Genomic DNA, 19271 nt, shown 5'->3' with positions numbered 1-19271 from the left:
TGGGAGGAGAGGAGAGGAGAGGAGAGGAGAGGAGAGGAGAGGAGAGGAGAGGAGAGGAGAGGAGAGGAGAGGAGAGGAGAGGAGAGGAGAGGAGAGGAAACAGGGGAAAGAAGAAGAAGGAGAAAGCAGAGGGGAAAACAGAAAGGGGAAAAGAAGGGAAAAGAAAGAAGAAAAGGGAGAAAGAGAGAAGAAGACGGATGATGCAGGAGAATAAAGAGATGAGTTTAGTCCAAAATAAGATTATCCCCATTGACAAGACAGAAGCCCACCTGAGACATCATCTAACAAAGGACAGGAAAACTACAGGCAATGCTCATCAGAGAGGTCATGGACTGCTTTGACATAGGTGTGACATTCTGTCCTGCCACGCTGCACAGCTCAGGAGTAGAGTGCTCTGGCAGCAAAACAAATGCAAAAATCAACACAGTGTTGTTACAGCACTCTGGCATTCCATTAGCAAATACATCCAGGAATTCAGTGAATCCAAATTCTCTGGTCCAAGGTACCAGCAGCCTCTTGAAGCGTGCAGGTAGTATGAGAACGGTCACCATTATGTCTCAAAACCAAGTTAAATTATTGAATAACACAAACTAGGAGGCTGAAAGAGACTCTCTAGGATTGTTGAGGCAGTCAGTCTCTCACTTAGCCCAATTATACTTAAAATCACTCTGTTTATGCCAGATAATTAATGACTCTGAAGGGTGGCTGCACTGACTTTTTGGACAGGTCTATACTACTGACTTCTTCTCAGGTCTATACAATCTTCCTTCAGCCACAGGGTTTCACTGTTTTGAAAAAAAAAATCATTTTTTAAGAAAGTGCAAAGCCTTCTCAATTTCCCAACCCCTTCATTTCTGTGGAAACTCAAATCTGGATGCTCACAGGCCACTAAACAATAATGACAATCAGGGAGGAGAGGGAAAAAAGAGCAAATATGACAACGTCACTGGGAACAGTGCTTTTTGCAACAGATCATGAAATGTGTGAACTGCCTGTAATCTTCAGCACGCTGCTTAATGCAGCAGAATATGTTGTGATGGATTTTAACAAACCCTGCCCAGCATGGAGTGGCAGAGCTGCAGTGAAGTGGCTAAAGCCTGTAATTAGCTCTTTGGCTAATAAATCATCTCATAATAGCAATGAGAATGACTCAAATGCACATCTAGGAGACATGAATCTGATGGAGAAACCTCTGGAGAAGCAGTGTTAGGAGACCACCATCACACACACTCACAGCTCTTGGCAGCAATGCCAGTGTTTGCCCCAAGGACTGATATTTCTGTAGTGACAGCACCACTGTGACTCACAGAGGGCTCTGGCGAAGAGATTTAGTGGCTCTGCACTGCAGATAGGGAAATGGAGGTGTTAAAGGGATTAATCAAAGGTCATGGGATGGATCAGTGGGTGGGGAAGGTCTGGCTCAAACTTATCTTGGATCCATTGCTGGTGCCTGTTCAACTGTTTATGTGGATTTTTATGAGCTATCACCAATTTTCTCATTATAACATTAATTACCAGTGTTGACTTTAACATTTGTCCCTTCAGAAACCATCTTGAATACAGATAAGGATGTGCCACTATCAGGGTATAGGCATTTAACCATGAGATAATGTATATTGATTGTGGCTAAGGAGCTCCATCATGGCCAAATGCTGAGATATCCAAGGATGAAGCACTACTGTTTGTTAACGCAAGCCAAACTTAAAGAGCAAAAGAAGTAGTTTGCAATCTACCAACCAGTCTTCCCCTGACTTTAGCTGGAATTGGGTATATGGGAAGACAGACAAGGTTTCAGCACTCCAGGTCCTCCTTTGCCCTCCCAGACATGCCACAGGCAGCAGGGCTTGCTCACCGAAGTGTTCTGGCACTGCACGCTGGAGCTGTTGAACCTCAAGGCGGGCACCCGCTGCTCATTGCCCTGGATGTTCAAGATGCATTCGTAGCCTCGCTGGCCAGACTGTGGCTGGGGCAGGTTTTTGGCTTTCAGCGTGATCGGTTTGATCACTTCCACTGGCACCAGGATCTTCTCGGCCTGCAGCAGCTGTGGGCAGTCCTGGGGAGAAAGAATACCACGCAATAAGTCAACACATGATTTTCCCAAACCTGTGTGGAGTCCTCAATCTGCTAACTTTTACAAAGCTGTTGTGCCTCCCTCCATTTCAGCCTATTACAAAGGGTTCGTGGGGTATTACTGAGAAGGCTCAGATAAACACGTGAGGAAGGAGTGCTTTTACAGACTTTTCCCATCTCCTTTTTCTCACTGGAGACCCTTGACTTTCATGACCCAAGAATGCTGCTTCTGGTGCTTCTTAATGCCTGCTCCATTAATGAGGTAGTAGAAAAGCAGTTCTGCCCTCTCCAGGGACTTTGCCTGGTCACGATGCCATGGCACAAGAAGTGAAGAAATCACAAAATCACAGCAAAACTCCCTGCCTCCACCAAAACCAATGCGCCATTGCGCAAAAGGCACAGATCCAGCTAGCTCAAGCATGACACTGTAAACTAGAGTCTGGGCTATTTAAAAGATAATTTGATTTGGCTTAGAAACGGACAGAATAATTATATATAAAATAATACCTATATTATTTTCCCAAAAAACAATTCTTACTTAATATGTGTGAAGATCTCCAGGAAAGATTTGCAATTGTTTCCAAAAAGGCTCAGTGCTTGGTGGATGTGGTTAACTCAGCCTTGTAGCAGGCTGGGCACCCAAATCTGTGATGGAGAAAGCCGTATTCAAAGTGAGATGAATTTGCACAGCTTTAGTTACAGCAGCAAAGCACTGCTTCTTCATGGCACCATTAGACCACTGGAAGCTATCAATCCTTTGGGAAATTACTACAGTGTTTTTCTTGCTGATCCAAGTCATTTTTATGTAAAATGGGATTCCTTAAATAGTCGCCATCCCAAGAGCAACCCCAGTCAGATTCAGTTGGTACAAGCAGAGACAGGGAGAACTTCTACCTAAACAAATACATGCTTAACCTGTAGTTGTGACAGTGGACAACAAGAAGATACGAATATTGATCCAGGGCTGAAGAATAAGAAAAGGAATTTAAGGGCTTGGAAATGGAATTTATGGCTTATGAGAGCCTGGGAGCTTGTTAAAGCAGATGGTGGAAACATTTTACTGAAGCAAACAGCTTAGGAAGATAAAGAAATGGATTAGATGTGTAACATCTGCACTTAGACCAACCAGAAACAGAATTACAAGAGATATCAATCATCACACTGTGGGTGTGAGCTGATCCATGGCCAGGGGCAGGAAGAAAATCCACAGCATCCTCCCAACACGCAGCTGTAATGAAGTCTGGAAGCCTTCCTCAGTGCCCAAAGAGTGCCTGTCTGTCTTTGCTACCGGGGATTTAAGAGCTCTGGGGCAACTTGATTTCTTATCTTTGCTTACTGGTGGATGCTAATGGTGTAAGTACTTGACAACTGCCAATGGATTTCAATTTGCCTTGCCCACGCTAACATCAGAACACGGACAGCCCAGCACACAGTCACTGGAGGATAATGAAGGTGAATTATCTTGGATCTGGTTGCACAGTGATGAGTTCTAACACAGTGTTTCTCTGTTGTCTTGGAGCTCTGGTGTTCTGCAGCACTTCACTAACTTTGTGCTCCATCACAAAACACAAGACAGAAGCAGTGGAGAAGGAGGCTTGGTGAGACACTCAGGAATCCCTGAGGAGCTACACCTTGTTCCAACACTCCCTGCTCTTGCTGTTGTCCCACGCCATGACAAAATATTCCCAGGGAACTGCTAATGCTGAGACACAATAGTTGAACTTGAAGTGTTTCTCTTAACAGGAGGACAATGGTGGACAGTGTAGAAAGTCCTTCTAGCCTTGGGTTCAATGCTCTTATCCTATCAAGGCATTTATGTAGGTTAGCTGCAAGGTTAAGTAGCTATTCAGCTTTAGGAAGTGAGGCATAACCTAACCCTGTGTGCCCAGTAACACCCCAGAGGACAGGGGAAAGACCACCCCAGTGGTCTGGGCTATGTTAAAGTAAGTGTGAGATGTCCAGTTGTGATCACTCCACCTGACACCATACGTAAATACCTTTTGGGACCTTATATCTTCCACACCTGCATATTTTCTCTTGCACAATCCTGCCTATCCAACATGTTCCAGGGTCTACAAATTAGCTCCCTTTCTCTCTTTGGGCATAAGAACAGACCTTGGCACCATCTTTTTCATTATTTTCTTCCCCCAGCTAGAGTGGTTGAGAGACAGAGACGCATTGGCAGAGTGAATCAGTGGGACAGGAGGATGGGAAAGCCCTATCTGCTGCTGAGCAGCCATGTCCCAAGAGTGGGCATTTTGCCTGATGTCTGTCAAACAGAAAAGCCTTTGAAGGAGACTGGAGGACGGGGGTTGAAGATAGTCAACTATGTTACCTGCAGGCCAATCCCAGCTCTGCAGGCTGGTCTTTCTTGTTTAGCTTTATCCCATTCCCCCCACCACTGGTGCTGTAGCCTTTCCGATAACACTTGTTTCAAGTTCATTAACAAGCAGTGATTGTGGCAGCCCCAAAACAGGATTCGTTTGCATATAAAAAGCTTTGCAGTGCTGTGAGGAAGTTCATTATAGATAATTGAAGAGGCAAGCGCCATAAAGAGGAAATCCTCCCAATGTGGCTTTATCTGATTGACCTAATGTTCTTTCTAATTGAAACGGGGGGAAAAAGGCAATTTCATTAGGTGATGTGCTGCATAAAAGCTAAGAACTTGGACTAGGCTCCGGGTTCAAATTCAAACACAACTCATTTTGTAGCCTGTGACAAGCCTTGCCCAGTCAGCTCTGGGTGCCTGCTCAGGATCATAAATGTGAGGGTACAACATCAACCTGCTCGGAGATGACCCTGCTGCAGGAAGCAAGCACAAGGGTCCTTGCCAATTTTGATCAATTTCTCTTTGTCCTTTCTCTGCAGTGTGCATCACCTATGCTGGAAGAGCATTTTTTTACATCATGGATGGGAAGTAAAAGCACCCATTATCAACTACTGTATAAAGGGAAGGCACAATTCTATGCCATTTGTCTTTGGGATATAATAAATTAAGCCTTCCCCTATAAGGGGAGTTGGTTCAGATTCCAGAGGAGCTAAAATCCAGTTTAATCTGTAGCAGGGCATATGTGAAAGCTGACTCTTGTTGATTAATTTTGTGTGTGTCGCTTCATTCTATTCCTTAAATGCTTCCAAATGAGTCAACCCTTTAAAAATAATATCCTCTACTCTTGCCAATTACTCATATCAGCAGCGATGCACTCCTCAAATCACCAAATTTTGCCAGTTATCAAGTCAGAGAGCTTTTGTAGTGAAAACACCACAAGAAATGAGCTGCACTCATTGGATTGTTGCTAGTTTAATTTTCCTTATTTATAACTCCTCATAGAATGCCTGCAAATGTGTTTTGCTGTAGCAGAAGTAACGAAGTCTCAGCAATATGAGAGCCCCCCGTCTCCTTCTCTCTCATATGAGTGTTACAGCCCTCATCACTGCTATACCTGAATGAGTCCCCAGTGAAGTGCCATCGTGAATCATAGAATGGCCTGGGTTGACAAGGACCACAATGATCATCTAGTTGCAACACCCCTGCTGTGTGCAGGGTCACCAACACCAGACCAGGCTGCCCAGAGCCACATCCAGCCTGGCCTTGAATGCATCCAGAGATGCACTCAAGAAGAGTCTGCTGAAGAGTGGGATGAAATCTCTCAGAGGCTGTGTGGTCTTAGCCCTGAGCTAATTGCTTTGCTACCTTTATAATGCCCCATACATGTCTAGTTATGATTTCTTGGGAATCTCATCATGTTATCTCACACTCAAAACTGGAGACGGATCAGAAATACTGAGTTATTGTTTCCCAGGTATGAAACATGTAGATCATGTGATATTGCATGGGGTTGCTCCTAAAATTATTTAGTACAGTTCTAGTATTGCTATTTATGGCCAGTACCATGAGCCCAGATCTCACCAAAACATTTTCCATTTTCTTGATTTATTTTCTTATGTCAGGGAGAAGATTTTTACTGAGAGAGTGGTGAGATGCTGGAACAGGAGAGGTTGTGAATGCCCCATCCCTGGAGGTGTTTAAGGCCAGGTTGGATGGGGCCCTGGGCAATCTAATCAAGCACATGATCTAGGGGTTGGCAACCCTGCCTGTGGCATGGGGGCTGGAACTTGATGATCCTTGAGATCTCTTCCAACCCAAGCCATTTTATAATTATATGAAATGCAGACATCCTATAGGGAAACAAGGGTTTCACAATGATCCATCCATCTGTTAGCAGCCTGTGCCCTTCACTAGGCTCTCAGTTAATGTGTCTTCACCTGTGCACTTCTTGTGTTCAAGAAACATTTAGATGTTGTACTAGGAGACATGGTTTACTGGGGAAATACTGGTGGTAGGTGGATGGTTGGTCTGGATGATGGTGGAGGTCGTTTCCAACTTAGTTGATTCTATGATTGTATGATTCATCCAGAGCATCTACATGAGGGAAGCTTTCATATTTTTGCTTCATATTGCTCCCTCATGATCACTGATGGCATTGAGAGGATCTCCACTTTCTACAGAAGGAAACCAGCGCCCATCTTTTGCTGACTGCTCTGTAGGCATGTTTGCTGAGAAAGCCAACTCTTCAAAACTATTTTTCATTCTTTTTTTTTTTCTTTTGGCCCAAAAGAGAATTCTCATTATCCAGATCCAGATATCCGGCATCAGTTCCTTCACTTTAAAACTCACTACATTTAGCTCACTTTTCTTCCTGACATCAATTTCCGGTTCTTCATCCTCAGAGTCATTTTGTTGTTGTTGCTGTTGTTTTGTTTGTTTTGTTAATAAAACTTTCCTTTATACATCCTTTGTTCATAATTGCCATCTCTGTGCTTGTCTAAGCCATCTTGCCCAAAAGAAACATAAAATCACAGAATCAGTAATGTTGGAAAGACCACCAAGACTCATCAAGTCCAACCATCAATTCATCCCCACCATGCCAACTAACCATGTCCCTCAATGCCTCATCTACCCTCTTCTTGAACGCCGTCAAGGACAGTGACTCCACCACCTCCCTGGGCACCCTGTGCCAATGCCTCACCACTCTTTCCGAAGAGATTTTTTTTCCAAATATCCAACACTATCACATGATCTAAGTGACAACTGTTTATTCCTCGCTCAAGACCTTTTGGATCCCACAACAAATGATACTCAAATTGTTATTTACTCATGCATTATGTAAATAATAATTATTTTTTTAATCCATCTGTTCTACTAAGATGCAACGCAATGGCTTTTTCACCCACCCACTCTGTACTGTAATCAATCTAGTAAGGTAAAATTTGAGAGACATGGATTGGTTCTTTATAAAAACATCTAGGCCACAGCATCTGGACGCCCCGTTTCTCAGATTAGATTAAAAATCATTTAAAAAAATCAAAACCGAACCAATGAACAACAACAATAAGGAAAGAGAAAGGAAAGGAATGAAAAGAAGTAGGAAAAAATGAAAGAAATCGTGTACACAGACCTTTTGCCATTGATTTTGGAGTAATCAGATTTCTCCTGGATTAAAAGCAGGAAAACATCACATTGCCATATGAGAGGCAGCAGGGACTGCCTGCAATATGTTGCCTGAATTTCTCTCTTGCACCTTGATACAGTCGCCCTGGGTCAGAGCTGCCCAAGCAAAATCAGTCACTCCTTTATCAGCTGCCCTGCACTGCTGCAGAGAGCTTTGGATGACAAGTTGGTTCCAAGGATGAATCACTTTTAAACCCTCACACAACTTCCCAGGCCCACGGTAATTTGGAGAACAAAGCAGCCACAGGCCTGGCATTACAGGAGCAAAGGGGTGAGTTATAGTCCATGTTGTGTTTACATTATTACACCACTAATTCCTAGCATCATAAAATTATATTTAAAATTTACACGAACAGTGCTGGGGAACGTTATTAGGTTATAAAGTGGAATCAGGTCAATGTTTTGCAGGCAGGACTCCAAGCTTCATAAATTTCTGGACATATTTCCCCCAAATTTACATCGGCACCAGCAGCAATCAAACCAGCTACAAAAAGCTTACCCAGTCAAAGAATTTTTTAATGCACCATATATTTTATCTTCACTTCTTAAGTTTACAGTGCTGTTAGTTTGATTGATGGTGTACTTATTTATTGGCACAGCAAAAGTAATAACACAGGGAGAAAATGCTCAGAACTTTAAAGGCAGCTGATGAGGAGAAAGCAACAGGATTTATGGAAAGTCGAAACATCTGCAGAGACAACAAAGGGGTAATTGAGTCCTTGCATAGCTGTCACTTCTAGTGGTTACTTTCTAGTTAAGAGTCTTCCACGCAGTCAGGATCAAAAAACAGCTTTCTTTTGTCAGATACTGCAAGTGATTCTGGTGCTTGGGAAAAGGTGGCTGATTTGGAAGCTGGAGCTCAGCCTGTGGGGGAGATGTGGCCCTGTTTAAGCTCTGCCCACTCTAGCAGCTACATACCTCAGTGGTGACTTGCATAGACATTACTGCTAAATAGAGGATTACCATCAGATCAAATTCGCTCATCTGCCATTGCCTCTTAGATCCCTGGTTCCAGTGCTGTGAAAGCTAGTGAGCAATGACTGAAGTTGGCCACCAAAGAACAGATACAGAGTTAAATGAAGATAACCAACCTCCTTTCATGTGGCTCACTGCTGAATCCCATTGATTGGGAGCAAAGTGATGCCCCAAGGCCATGCAGGCCGTGTTGAGAAGTGGCCCAAGTCTTCTGAGAGCTGGATCCTGACCTAAGACAATTCCGCCTCTGAAGTCAGTCCACACATCTCTGCTGATCAGCATTAATGATTTTACCCTCCTTTAATACTTCATTAATAGAGCACTTCTCAGCTGGTCCATTATTTCACCAGGATCAAGGTCAGCCTGCCATAATTAGCAAAGCTCTGCATTAATCCTTTTTACAAAGCTTTTCTTCAGCTTTTTGTCTTTTTGACACATATTCAGAAGGAAAAGCGATGATCAGGAGAGCAGGAACCTTCTGGTCATTGGATGGAGAGTGTGGACCGGAGAAAATAAAAGTAGGTGTTTAGGTGTCATTAGGTATATCTGCTCAAAGGAGAGATGTGGAAGCAATCTCAGTTCTGGTGTTTCCTGAGTGACAAATGCTTGGTTTTGAAATCATAAGAAGTATGAGTGTGTGCACTGAGGAGGGGGACACTTGTGAAATAAAAACCCTACTTAGGTAAGCCAGTCCTTTTAAGATATCACACATGGTGAAACTGTATTGTGCAAAGCCACGGAAAGCATGGGGCAGAGAACAGCTGAGCACAATCAGCTTACAAAGCATTAATGCCTACCTTCTTTATTTATATTCTATGAAACTGCATCCTTCTATCTAGTGGGACTTCTTCTGTCCTTCTGTAAGGACTTAATTCTGAGGTTCTAAAGATCTTTTATGCATAACAAAGCACTGCATATTCATACTCTGCACCATCATACCAACGAGTCTCTAAAGTGTCAGCATTACAATAGCACTCCTTACTGGTCATCTACATGACTACCGATGACATCAACATGTCATTTAACAAAATTAGGTTTTCCATACATTTCTGCCCACAAATTATTTCTGCATAAAGGAACCAACCAATGCTCCTTCTGAAACAACAAGTTACTTGGCAGCACTCTCGTAAGGGGATTTCTGCTGTCTAGTTAAACTGTTGAGCACAAAATATAGTGCTTTTTCATAAGAAAGAATGGAAACTCTCTTTTTTAACTTTCCCATATTTTACAAAATTTGTAGGAACTTAATATCTTTGAAAGCTCAAATCTTTGGCCCAACTAGGCTGCAAATGAACGAGTTCAGAAATCAACAGAGGAGACTGAGTAACAGATGCACTGGATGAACACACGCAGACCATGTTGATGCGATCCTGCTTCCTTTGGATACCAGGACAGAAGTCCAGAGAATCATAATACCCTGGCTTGCACAATGTCAGGACAGTGATATCATGGCTCTTATCACCCTCCTCCTCACTGAGATCTGTGACAGCATGAGATAACATCCAAGCCAAAGCAAATGGACAATGTGCAAAGACAAGACAGGGGAAAGAGGTTCTGGGCTCAGCCTCTTGGATATCCCAGTCAAGGCAGGAGCCACAGTCCAGCATTACTTCTTATCTGTGGCTTCAACATCCTGACAATGTTTCCCCTTGGCCAGGTCTCAGAAGCTCACATTCCAAATCAGTGACTGCAGACGATACTGCAATGAAGAAAAGCAAAAAATTCCTTCTAGAGAGACAGGCCACCCATCACCCTTTGCAAAGAAGGGGAACTGTCTTTCCTCTCTGGTAACAATTTTTCCCTCCAATTTCAGAGTGTCACTAGATCACCAGCAGTCCTAACAGATGTCCAGATAGCCAGAAATTCCTGTAGTCACTTGAGGCTTTGCAATGGCATTGCACTGACTCAAGCTATCAAAACAACATAAGCTGTTCTTGATGTTATTTCAAGGGGACAGATGAATATTACCCCGTTGCATTCTGAGATCACTCTGTCCTGTGGGATAAATAATCTTGCATTACAAAGATGAACTGCCCAGCTGGTATGAATAACATGTTGTACTGAGTATCAGATGCTTCTCACATCTACATTCAAACAAATTCCCCTCACTTGCTCCAAGAAATTACACAAATATATCTCATGGTTGGAGAGGCTATATCCTAAGACCCAAAGTGAAAAAATGCGTGTATTGATGGAAGATGAACAGCTCACAGAGAGGACTTTATCCATCATTCATCAGTTTGTTGTGGTCTGGTTCCCAGTCTCAACAGAGACATGATACAGTTGCCCTGTATCAGGACAGATTTTCTGCAAATCTACCTCCATAAAACCTGCTAAAAGTGAATGCAGAAGTTATCCTTTTCCTCCACTAGCTGGAGGATGATGGAATAAAAAGTCTCAGAGGTGATAAAAGGTAGCCAGAAAAACAACAGAACAAACCACATACAGTCCTTCCATCTTCTTCACCAGTTTAAGTCAGTGCAAGCGATGGCTTCTCACGAAAGCAAAGTATCCAATCTGCAAATGCTCAGAGACTTATGAACAGCCCCCACTGAGACCACAGCTCCAGGTACTGCACAAGCACCTATTAACAGAAAGTGCTTAGCCAAATCATAAGAGGATTTGAGAGATGCAGAGGCACAGAAATTTGAACGTGCCCAAGCCAACTCAGAGCTAGAAATGAAACTCTCATCTGCTGAAATGAAACCCACGGCCCCAAATAATGCCTGATACTTCCTTTGAGCAGCATTCCCTTCTATTGCCATGCTTGAACAGCCTGCATGAACAAGGGGAAAGATTTCTGCCTTTTCTGTAGTTTGTGTGTTTAATTTAATAGAAGGGCTTGGTTGGAAATAACCTTAAAGATCACCTATATCCAATGCCCTTGCCATAAGGGACACTGGAATTAGGTGATCCACTTTGCCAGCAGTTTGTCCAAAGCCCCATTCAACCCGACCTTGAACTGCTCCAGGGATGTGACACCCACAGCTTTTCTGGGCAACCTACTCCATAGTAATTTCTTGTTATAATTGTTTAAATGACTGCTTCTGAAGTGGAGGTAACCTCAACACATCACATTTCTGCTTCTTGAAAAAATGCTTAAACAATGAACAAGGACTGAAATTCCAAATCAGCAGGAGTCCTGATCTACAACCCGATCCAAACCAACAACTATACTCCTCCTGGATCCCCTCTGCCACCCCCTGGACAGGATGTCAAAAAGACCAGACTCCATCACACACACTTGGAAACCCTCCTGTGAGCTAAGCAGCTGATGAACACCAAGCCCTCATGCTGCTTGCACGCAAATACTTGCACCAAATGAGTGCAGTGCTATGCCAGATCTTAGCTGCATGGGGTGCGGATTCTTTCTGTTAGGATCTGCATGCTCCCTGCTGCCTGCCTAGAGCTGCTCCCAGTCCCTTCACCTCTCCTGCTGGTCCCCTTCCCGCTCACATCACTTGCATGCAGCAGGTTTCTGCAGTTTCCATAGAAACTACACCTCCCCTTAATGATAGACAGGTGCTAGAATAAGTGAGTGGATAATCAACAAGCGGGGAACTATTCGGTGCTCCGGTACTGACCTCCCTGCAGCTGTCACTAGTGCCCCTGAGACATTAATTTGAGCAGGGGTGGGCTTCCTCTCCTCCCCAAACTGCCACCAGCAGCCACCTCTCTAGCCGAGTTAACAGAGGCTGGAAACAGAAGTAGGAGGGAAACAGCAGTTGCCACAGCAACAACTGAAGATGCATTGCCAGAAGGTTTGTCCATACAAGGGAGCAGAGAGTTCACCACATTTATCAGGTGGCCCGTGGGGTGTTAAACCCCACCTCTATGCAGCCACTCAGGCATTTATGCAGGGATGCATTTTAGGAAGAGCTGGCAATTTCCTTTTGCTCCTCCCAGAGGACGGCATATGCCCAGAGAAGCTGTGGATGCCTCATCCCTGGAGTCATTTAGAGGCCAAGAAGGATGGGGGCTCTGGGCAGCTTGCTCTGGTGGGTGGCAACCAGGCTATGGCAGGAGGTTTGGAACTAGATGATCTTTTAAGGTCCTTTCTAACCAAAGCCATTCTATAATTTGGGGTCCCTCAAGACCTGCCCATTCTGTGACATGGTGACTGTCTAAAGCTTTTCCCCGAGCCAGGCTGGGATGCACCAGCATGATGGGTAGGATGCTGCTGAGTTCCCTAAAACTCCATAATAGGGAAATATAGGTGTCTGCCAGCTCAGATCAATCTGTCACTATCTCTCCTTGCCTTCTTTTTTCCCTCCTGTCTCACTCTTTTCCCCCAAGAGGAACAAGCAGCAACAAACCAGCGCATTTCTTTGCAGAGGCTGCCAGCACAGCTCTTCATTCAGCAAGAGGCAAAGCGAGCACCAGGCAAAGCAGCACTCTGCTCTCCAGCAGCTGCTCGCCAGCATGCAGCTCACACAGCTTTCTACCGCTTTTGACAAATTAATATTTGAAGCAGTTGCTTCTTTTATGTGGGCTTTACTGTCATTAGCACGTACAACTCTACATAAAACACTTTGGTGCGAGATCTTTTCTTCTCTTTTCAGGCAGCAGATGAAAATCCTTTTAATAAAAAGCTTGTTTGGGGGAGGAAGAAAAACACAGGCACACGCAAATCGGTTGAGCAGAGAAAGATGAAAACCTCCTTCAAGGTAATTAAATGATTATGTATCTTTTAAATCCAGCGGATAACAGATTTGTTATCGAGGCTTGCTTTTCGCTTTTGCCTTTTTTTCCCTCTCTCTCCCCTACACAAAGCTAAAATCCTTGCAAGGCCTAGAACAAGATAGTGTTCATCTTTCAGAAGATGGCACAAAAGAAGACTTAATCTTTTATCCCACCAACTCAAGTAGGCTGTTCCATTTTACCCCCAGCCCAGACTTGTGCAGATGTTTGGGAAATGCTGACATGAGAACTATTCCACTTGGACCAGGTGTGACAGACATCAGGCATGATTAATTCCTATCACACTTCATATCAATTTGTATAATACTCTGTGCCTCAGTTTACCTCCAATACTTATTGGCTGCCTTTTCTATTTACAGAGAGAATGAATGAGCTCTTACTTTGTGATTGTGTCAACAAGGAAAGGTTGATTTCATCAGTCGTTAGGCTGCAATGCAATGCTTCACAGTGCAATGCTGGATCTGCAGCATGACTTTTGCAGTGGTCAACAACAAATGTCAAAAGGGGAAACAGAATGAGCAAGAAACAAATACAGACACAGCCTGATCCCTTCTGTAGACTGTGATTCTCTCCATCTTTACTACCTGCTTTGTTTAGGAAAAAGAAAAAAACAAAACAAAACCAACAACAAAGAAATAAAAAAATTCACATAAGTATTAAAACATCTTTTTTTCATCCTTCACTCCCTTCCTGCCTCCAATAGCAATAATATCAGCTCCCTTTTATAAAGCAAGAACTCACACAGTATATTTCAAGTGAGTGCACTTGGCTTTCAAAAACCTGCTGTAAAGGGAAATTATACGTCAAGGTGTAGTATTTCTGCCACAAATCATCCAGAGACATCATCAACCCCATTTGATTGAGTTCAGCACCATAATCATAAATACTCTTGCTTTACGACCATGCTGGAGTTCTTAACCAGGAGCAAACACAGGTTTTCCCAAGGCACCAAAAGCAGTTGAGTCAGCTCCATTATGGGCAGAGCTGATTCACCAAGTACTGAACAAACGACAGGTATGAAACCCTGGCTTCTTGCAGACAGTGTGGGATGTGCCTCTTTATCCTATTTGTCACCTTTGGTTTGGTTTTGCAGGGTGACAGAAAGGTTTGGTTTTGCAGCTGCCTTGTCCTAGCCCAGGACTGGCTGATCACAAATGTCCTCAGTATGGTTCAAAAGCTCCTTTAGACAGTAGGTCACTAACTATACGAAGATAAACAGCATTTTCATTTCTGATCAGCATGGATAATGGCCAACATCCTTCTGTTCTCCACCAGGGTCAGTCTCAAATTCATCCTGTGTTCTGCACTAGTTGAGAACTCATACTTCAAGAAAAAGAAAAAGAAAAATAAATCACGAATTCTTTCTCTGTGTACATGAAGAAGACTTGAAAGACAGTAAGGCTGCACCCATGGAAATCCACAAGCTGGTGAGGTATGCTAAGGAAATGGTGGAGTCAGAAGTGCAGAAGGGCATAAGGCTCCCTTCATTGTGCTTCTTGCTGGTCTCAGGGCGATGGGTACCAGCCCAATCAGACCATCTGGAGAGTGGGAAGCCTCAACCTACTCAAGAGTGAGATGCTGTACAGGCAAAGAGAGAAAGCAATCACCCAGAGGTAGGTGTGTCAGCAAAGGGAAAGTAAAAATCATAGTGTCAGAGAGGGGAGTAGGCTTGGCATGCCAATAACGATGACTACAGAGGGAGAGAATTTCTGGCCCTGATTCATGTGACAAAGTAGCACTAATATTTATTTGCTTGGCAGAGAGATTCATGGGACAAGCAGACCATATGATCCTGGAAGCCAGCCATGCTAATCTGCTCTGTAGTCTCAGGGAAGGACTGCAAATGGGATGGTCCAACCATCCCACGCTTGTAGTAGTTTCCTATCAGCATGTCCTCAAGACTTCCAGGTTTAAGAGGCACTCATATCCAGATGGTGCTGAACACACCCTTTTTGCATCCTTAGGGAGTAAAAGTACTTGCAGAGAAAAGGAGCTTTGCAGATGGAGATGAAAAGCCATTAAAAACAGACCCACTCACAGTTGTTGGGAGCTCTACTGAAGACAGCTTTGGGAGGACTGGAAGTGCACCTCAGCCCTGTTAACCTGCCAAGTCATGTTACATCATCAAGAAGTGGGTGGAGGTCTGAAAGGGCAAGGGAGAACCAGGCTTGGCTTCAAGGTACCAAATGGTTTCTGCTATTCAGGGAACTCAATGAATAAGCTCAGTATAGGGCAGAAGAGGAAAGAACTAAAGGCAAAACTGAAAAACAGTAGAGATGAGTCAGTGAGAAGATGGCTTCTTAAGAGAAGTGTGGGATGTATGCACAGCGTTTATTTTGTAATTTGTCAAAAGTGTAAATTGATAAAGTTTGAAGTGTAATTTGACAAAATCTGTCTGGCCATGCAGAGAAGGCAAATATGCATTTGTCAAGATGTATTGGTGATGCTGTCCTTCCCCTGTTCTATTGTCTTTGAGAGCCTCAGACAGCAATGAGAACGACTCTAAAGGTACATTTCTCACATTGCCAAGCAGAAAGCTGTCACTGATAGCTTCAATTTTGCAAGGTCGTTATTTTTGCAGATACTATCCACTCTTTCCAGTGCTGGGAAGTGTTTAATCTGTGCAGCAGATAGTAAAAATAGCTCTGAACTGAGCAGCTGACAACCAAATGTCTCCCATGAGAAAGAGGTTTGTGCCCAGATGTGGATTTGCTGCATCCAGAAGCTGAAGGGGCTGAAACCATCATTAGCAATGACCACTGTAATGTACCTGTATGTCATGATGCTGTCAGTCCTTGTAGATCAATAGTTGTCTTTTAAGGGTTTGAACACTTACTTGATGCTTTGCAAGATCGGAGTGTGAGTATTTGAAGCTCAGTAGAAAAACATCTATTAAAGGGGATACAAGACAGAAAGAATCAGCAGACAAATCCTCTCAGATTTGAACTGTCTCTTTGTCTGAAGTTGGCACCTTTAAGAAACCCAATGAGAGGTCATACAGTGATGGAAAAAGTGTGCTCAAAAGTGGAGGTCTAGAGAAGGCTGCAAGTCAACTGCCTCTTCCACAATTCTTCAGAACAAGATCTTAGTGGGAATAGAGTAAAAACCAGATGATTCTCTCCCTATGGAACTGGGATGATGAAGAGTTTCACACAATCTTTCTGATGGAAACAAAAGTCAGAAATACCAACAAAGCTGAGGCAGGTGGAGATGCACTGACACTTGTAGGTCTTCCATGTGCAGAGGCTGGAGGAGAGAAGAGATGGGAATTGGGAAGATGAGTCTTGTGCTTAGTGCATAAAGCCTGCCAGAGGTTTGCCAGAGGAGATAAATGATGAGATGGTGTCCCAGCAAATACCATCTGCTCTAGAAAGTGAGGTACCTCCAGTTCCTGATGTGGAAGATACAGAGAACTGCATCTACCAAAACTGACCAGATTCTGCCAAAGGCTTTACAGAATTATACAATATTCTGAGTTGGAAAAGATTCATAAAGATCACACACAGAACCATAGAATCACAGAATCACCCGGGTTGGAAGGGACCTCAAGGATCATGTAGTTCCAACCCCCCTGCCTAGCAGGGCCACCAAACATACACATTCAGATCAGGTTGCCCAGGACCCCGTCCAACCTGGCCTTAAAAGATCACCAAGTCCAACTCATGGCTCCACACAGGACACCCAAATATCAGACCACCTGGCTGAAAGCATTGTTCAAATTCTTCCTGAACTCCAGCAGTGACATGACCTCTTCCTCGGGGAAACTCTTCCAATACCCAACAGCCCTCTAATTAAAGAACATTTTTCTCGTATCCAAACTGAGCTTCCCTGGTCACAGTTTCATGCCATTCCTGTGGGTTCTATCGCTGATCACCAGAGAGAGGTATGCAAGGTAATAGATTCCTTTCAGTTGGAATAGGGCTGAACCCTGGACTGCCTTCTGCACCGCTTCACACCAAGCAGAGGGTATCAAATATCCACCCTCTAAGCTCTCAGTGAGTTTTCCAGCAGGTTAACAGCAAATGCTGAATCCTGCTAGACAAAGAGCTGGCAACCTCCCTGCTCGTGAATATTTATGACTTGTCCCAACGCCTGTGCAGTTCAGGATGTCTGCTCCAGGACATCTCAACCAGCACATATGTTAAGGGAGTAGTGGGAGGGGACAGTGGATGCCATAGGAGTGTGAAACCATTACAAGCATGTCCTTTGGTGCAACAAACTGGGTTGCCTGGGGCACAGGCTGGGGGATAGGCAAGGGAATATTTTAAGAACACAAGACCGAGCAAGCAGTGCAGGGAGAAGTGTGGATTTCAGCCTCCAAATGCAGCGCACGTCGATGGAGATTTCAGCAGCTGCCTCTGTGCCCAGTGGCTCAGCAGATATCAGATCTATTAATGGGTACTGGTCCCTTGGGCCAGGCACACAACGAGCCATCTCGGGTCATTTACCAGACAGGCCATTCCTGCTTTCAGACCATTCCTGACCAGGAAGTAATTAAGTGGCTTCCTATTTGTATTCTCCTGAGCTCCACTTGTCTGCAAGTGCTCATTAGTTACAATACAGCCAGACAGCATTTGCAGTGCAGCAGCCAGCTCTGTATTAAGCCCGAAGGTCCAGTTCAGCTCTAGCTCAGAGACTGGCAATGAAGCATTCCCTGGCCTCTGTTGGAAGCAGTTTGGTGGACCGGCCATTAGACACTAAACACACAAAGCCACCAACATCCTCGAAGCACTGCTGAAATACACTGCCATTGTTTTCATAGCCCTAAATACTCTCCAGATCTCAGTAGCTTGGAGATTTGCTTAGAGGCACCATCCTCTTCTTCTCTCCAGGTGAAAATGCATGACCAGTATTTCCTCTTGCTTCCAGTCAGGGACTTGTCATCCACTGCTGGTAGATGCAATGGCTTCCTGAGGTGGAACACTCCCTATAGTTGTGCCTTATTTTTGGATGGAAGCCACCACCAAGCCCTGCTAGTCCCAACAGCACACAGACATTGGCTATATCTTGACAAGGACTACGACCCAGTATATGACGGCTCTCAGCAGAACTTGCAGGTATCAGCACTTTGCTGTTGACAGACAGCTGTGTAACTGGGCAGAGCTTCTCTGCATGATGTGCCAACACTCTGGGGATGAGCACCATCTTTCAAATGGGTTTCAGTATGAGGAAGAGGAGATCTGGAGGGAAAAGTGAGGGTTTTGTGGAGGGCAAGCCAAACAGGGAGAGGGTGGGATTGGAGCTGGAGAAGGCTTCATGGTTTGTTGGTCTGAGCAAAACAAAAAGGCTACATCATCTCATGATCTCAGAGAAGTCCCCACACACAGCATGTGCCCCTGCCTACCTCAGGCAGCTTGACTCGTCCCTCCTGGAAGGAGCAGGTGCTGGGATCATGAGTGCAGACATGGCGGTACTTGCACCAGTGGCACCGGTAAGGGCTCTCCACACATGACAGACACCTGGAGATGGAGGGAAAAAGCAGTCACTTGGACAGCCTGTCCTCTTCTACAAACAGGATAGACCAGTAGGTTGAGAGTGCTTTTGAGAGATAAAAATAGTCTGTCAAACATTGCTTTTACAATACTAGTGGAAAACCATAGGCTTTGAACTGGCCTGATATCATCAGGTCTCCAGATGGCACTTTGCCTGCCATGGCCTGAGCTGGGTTTCGCTGTGACTGATGTGTCTTATACTATTTAGAAAATTTGGACTGCTTTAATTTCATTCTAACTAGACTAGCCATATTTTTGTTGTATTTTGGTTACCCTGCTACTACTTCAAAATGAAACAAATGAGATTTACAACAGGTCCTTGGCTTCATACACAAGTTGTGCTCCCCTTTTGCCCATAACAAGATTCTGAGTGTAACAAAAAAATTAAAATTCAGAGGATGTTCACGATAAGATGAGAAACTGTTATGGCCTCACTGCTTCTGTGCAGCAATGCTCTGAGAGCTGTGAACACTTCATGAGACGGTGCCCAAGCTGAAAGAATAGCGATGCCCATGGAGGGC

The 19271-nt window shown here is 44.2% G+C and overlaps 1 protein-coding gene across 1 annotated transcript in view; it reads right to left on the bottom strand.

The window, feature by feature from the left end:
• Nucleotides 1-19271, bottom strand: part of PLXNA4 (plexin A4) — a 443874-nt gene that overhangs the window by 89117 nt on the left and 335486 nt on the right. Inside the window, exons 9-10 of the mRNA XM_042816033.1 lie at nt 18603-18717; nt 1853-2053 (exon numbers count right to left, since the gene is read on the bottom strand). Coding sequence (XP_042671967.1) covers nt 1853-2053; nt 18603-18717 — 316 coding nt within the window. The remainder of the gene's footprint in view (nt 1-1852; nt 2054-18602; nt 18718-19271) is intronic.

This window comes from Centrocercus urophasianus, unplaced genomic scaffold (assembly GCF_019232065.1).
Source record: "Centrocercus urophasianus isolate 14NV4802_14NV808 unplaced genomic scaffold, USGS_Curo_1.0 seq_15, whole genome shotgun sequence".
Classification (NCBI taxonomy): Eukaryota; Metazoa; Chordata; class Aves; order Galliformes; family Phasianidae; genus Centrocercus; species Centrocercus urophasianus.
The sequence above is the reverse complement of the archived record's forward strand: the minus strand, read 5'-3'. Positions and strand labels throughout refer to the sequence as shown.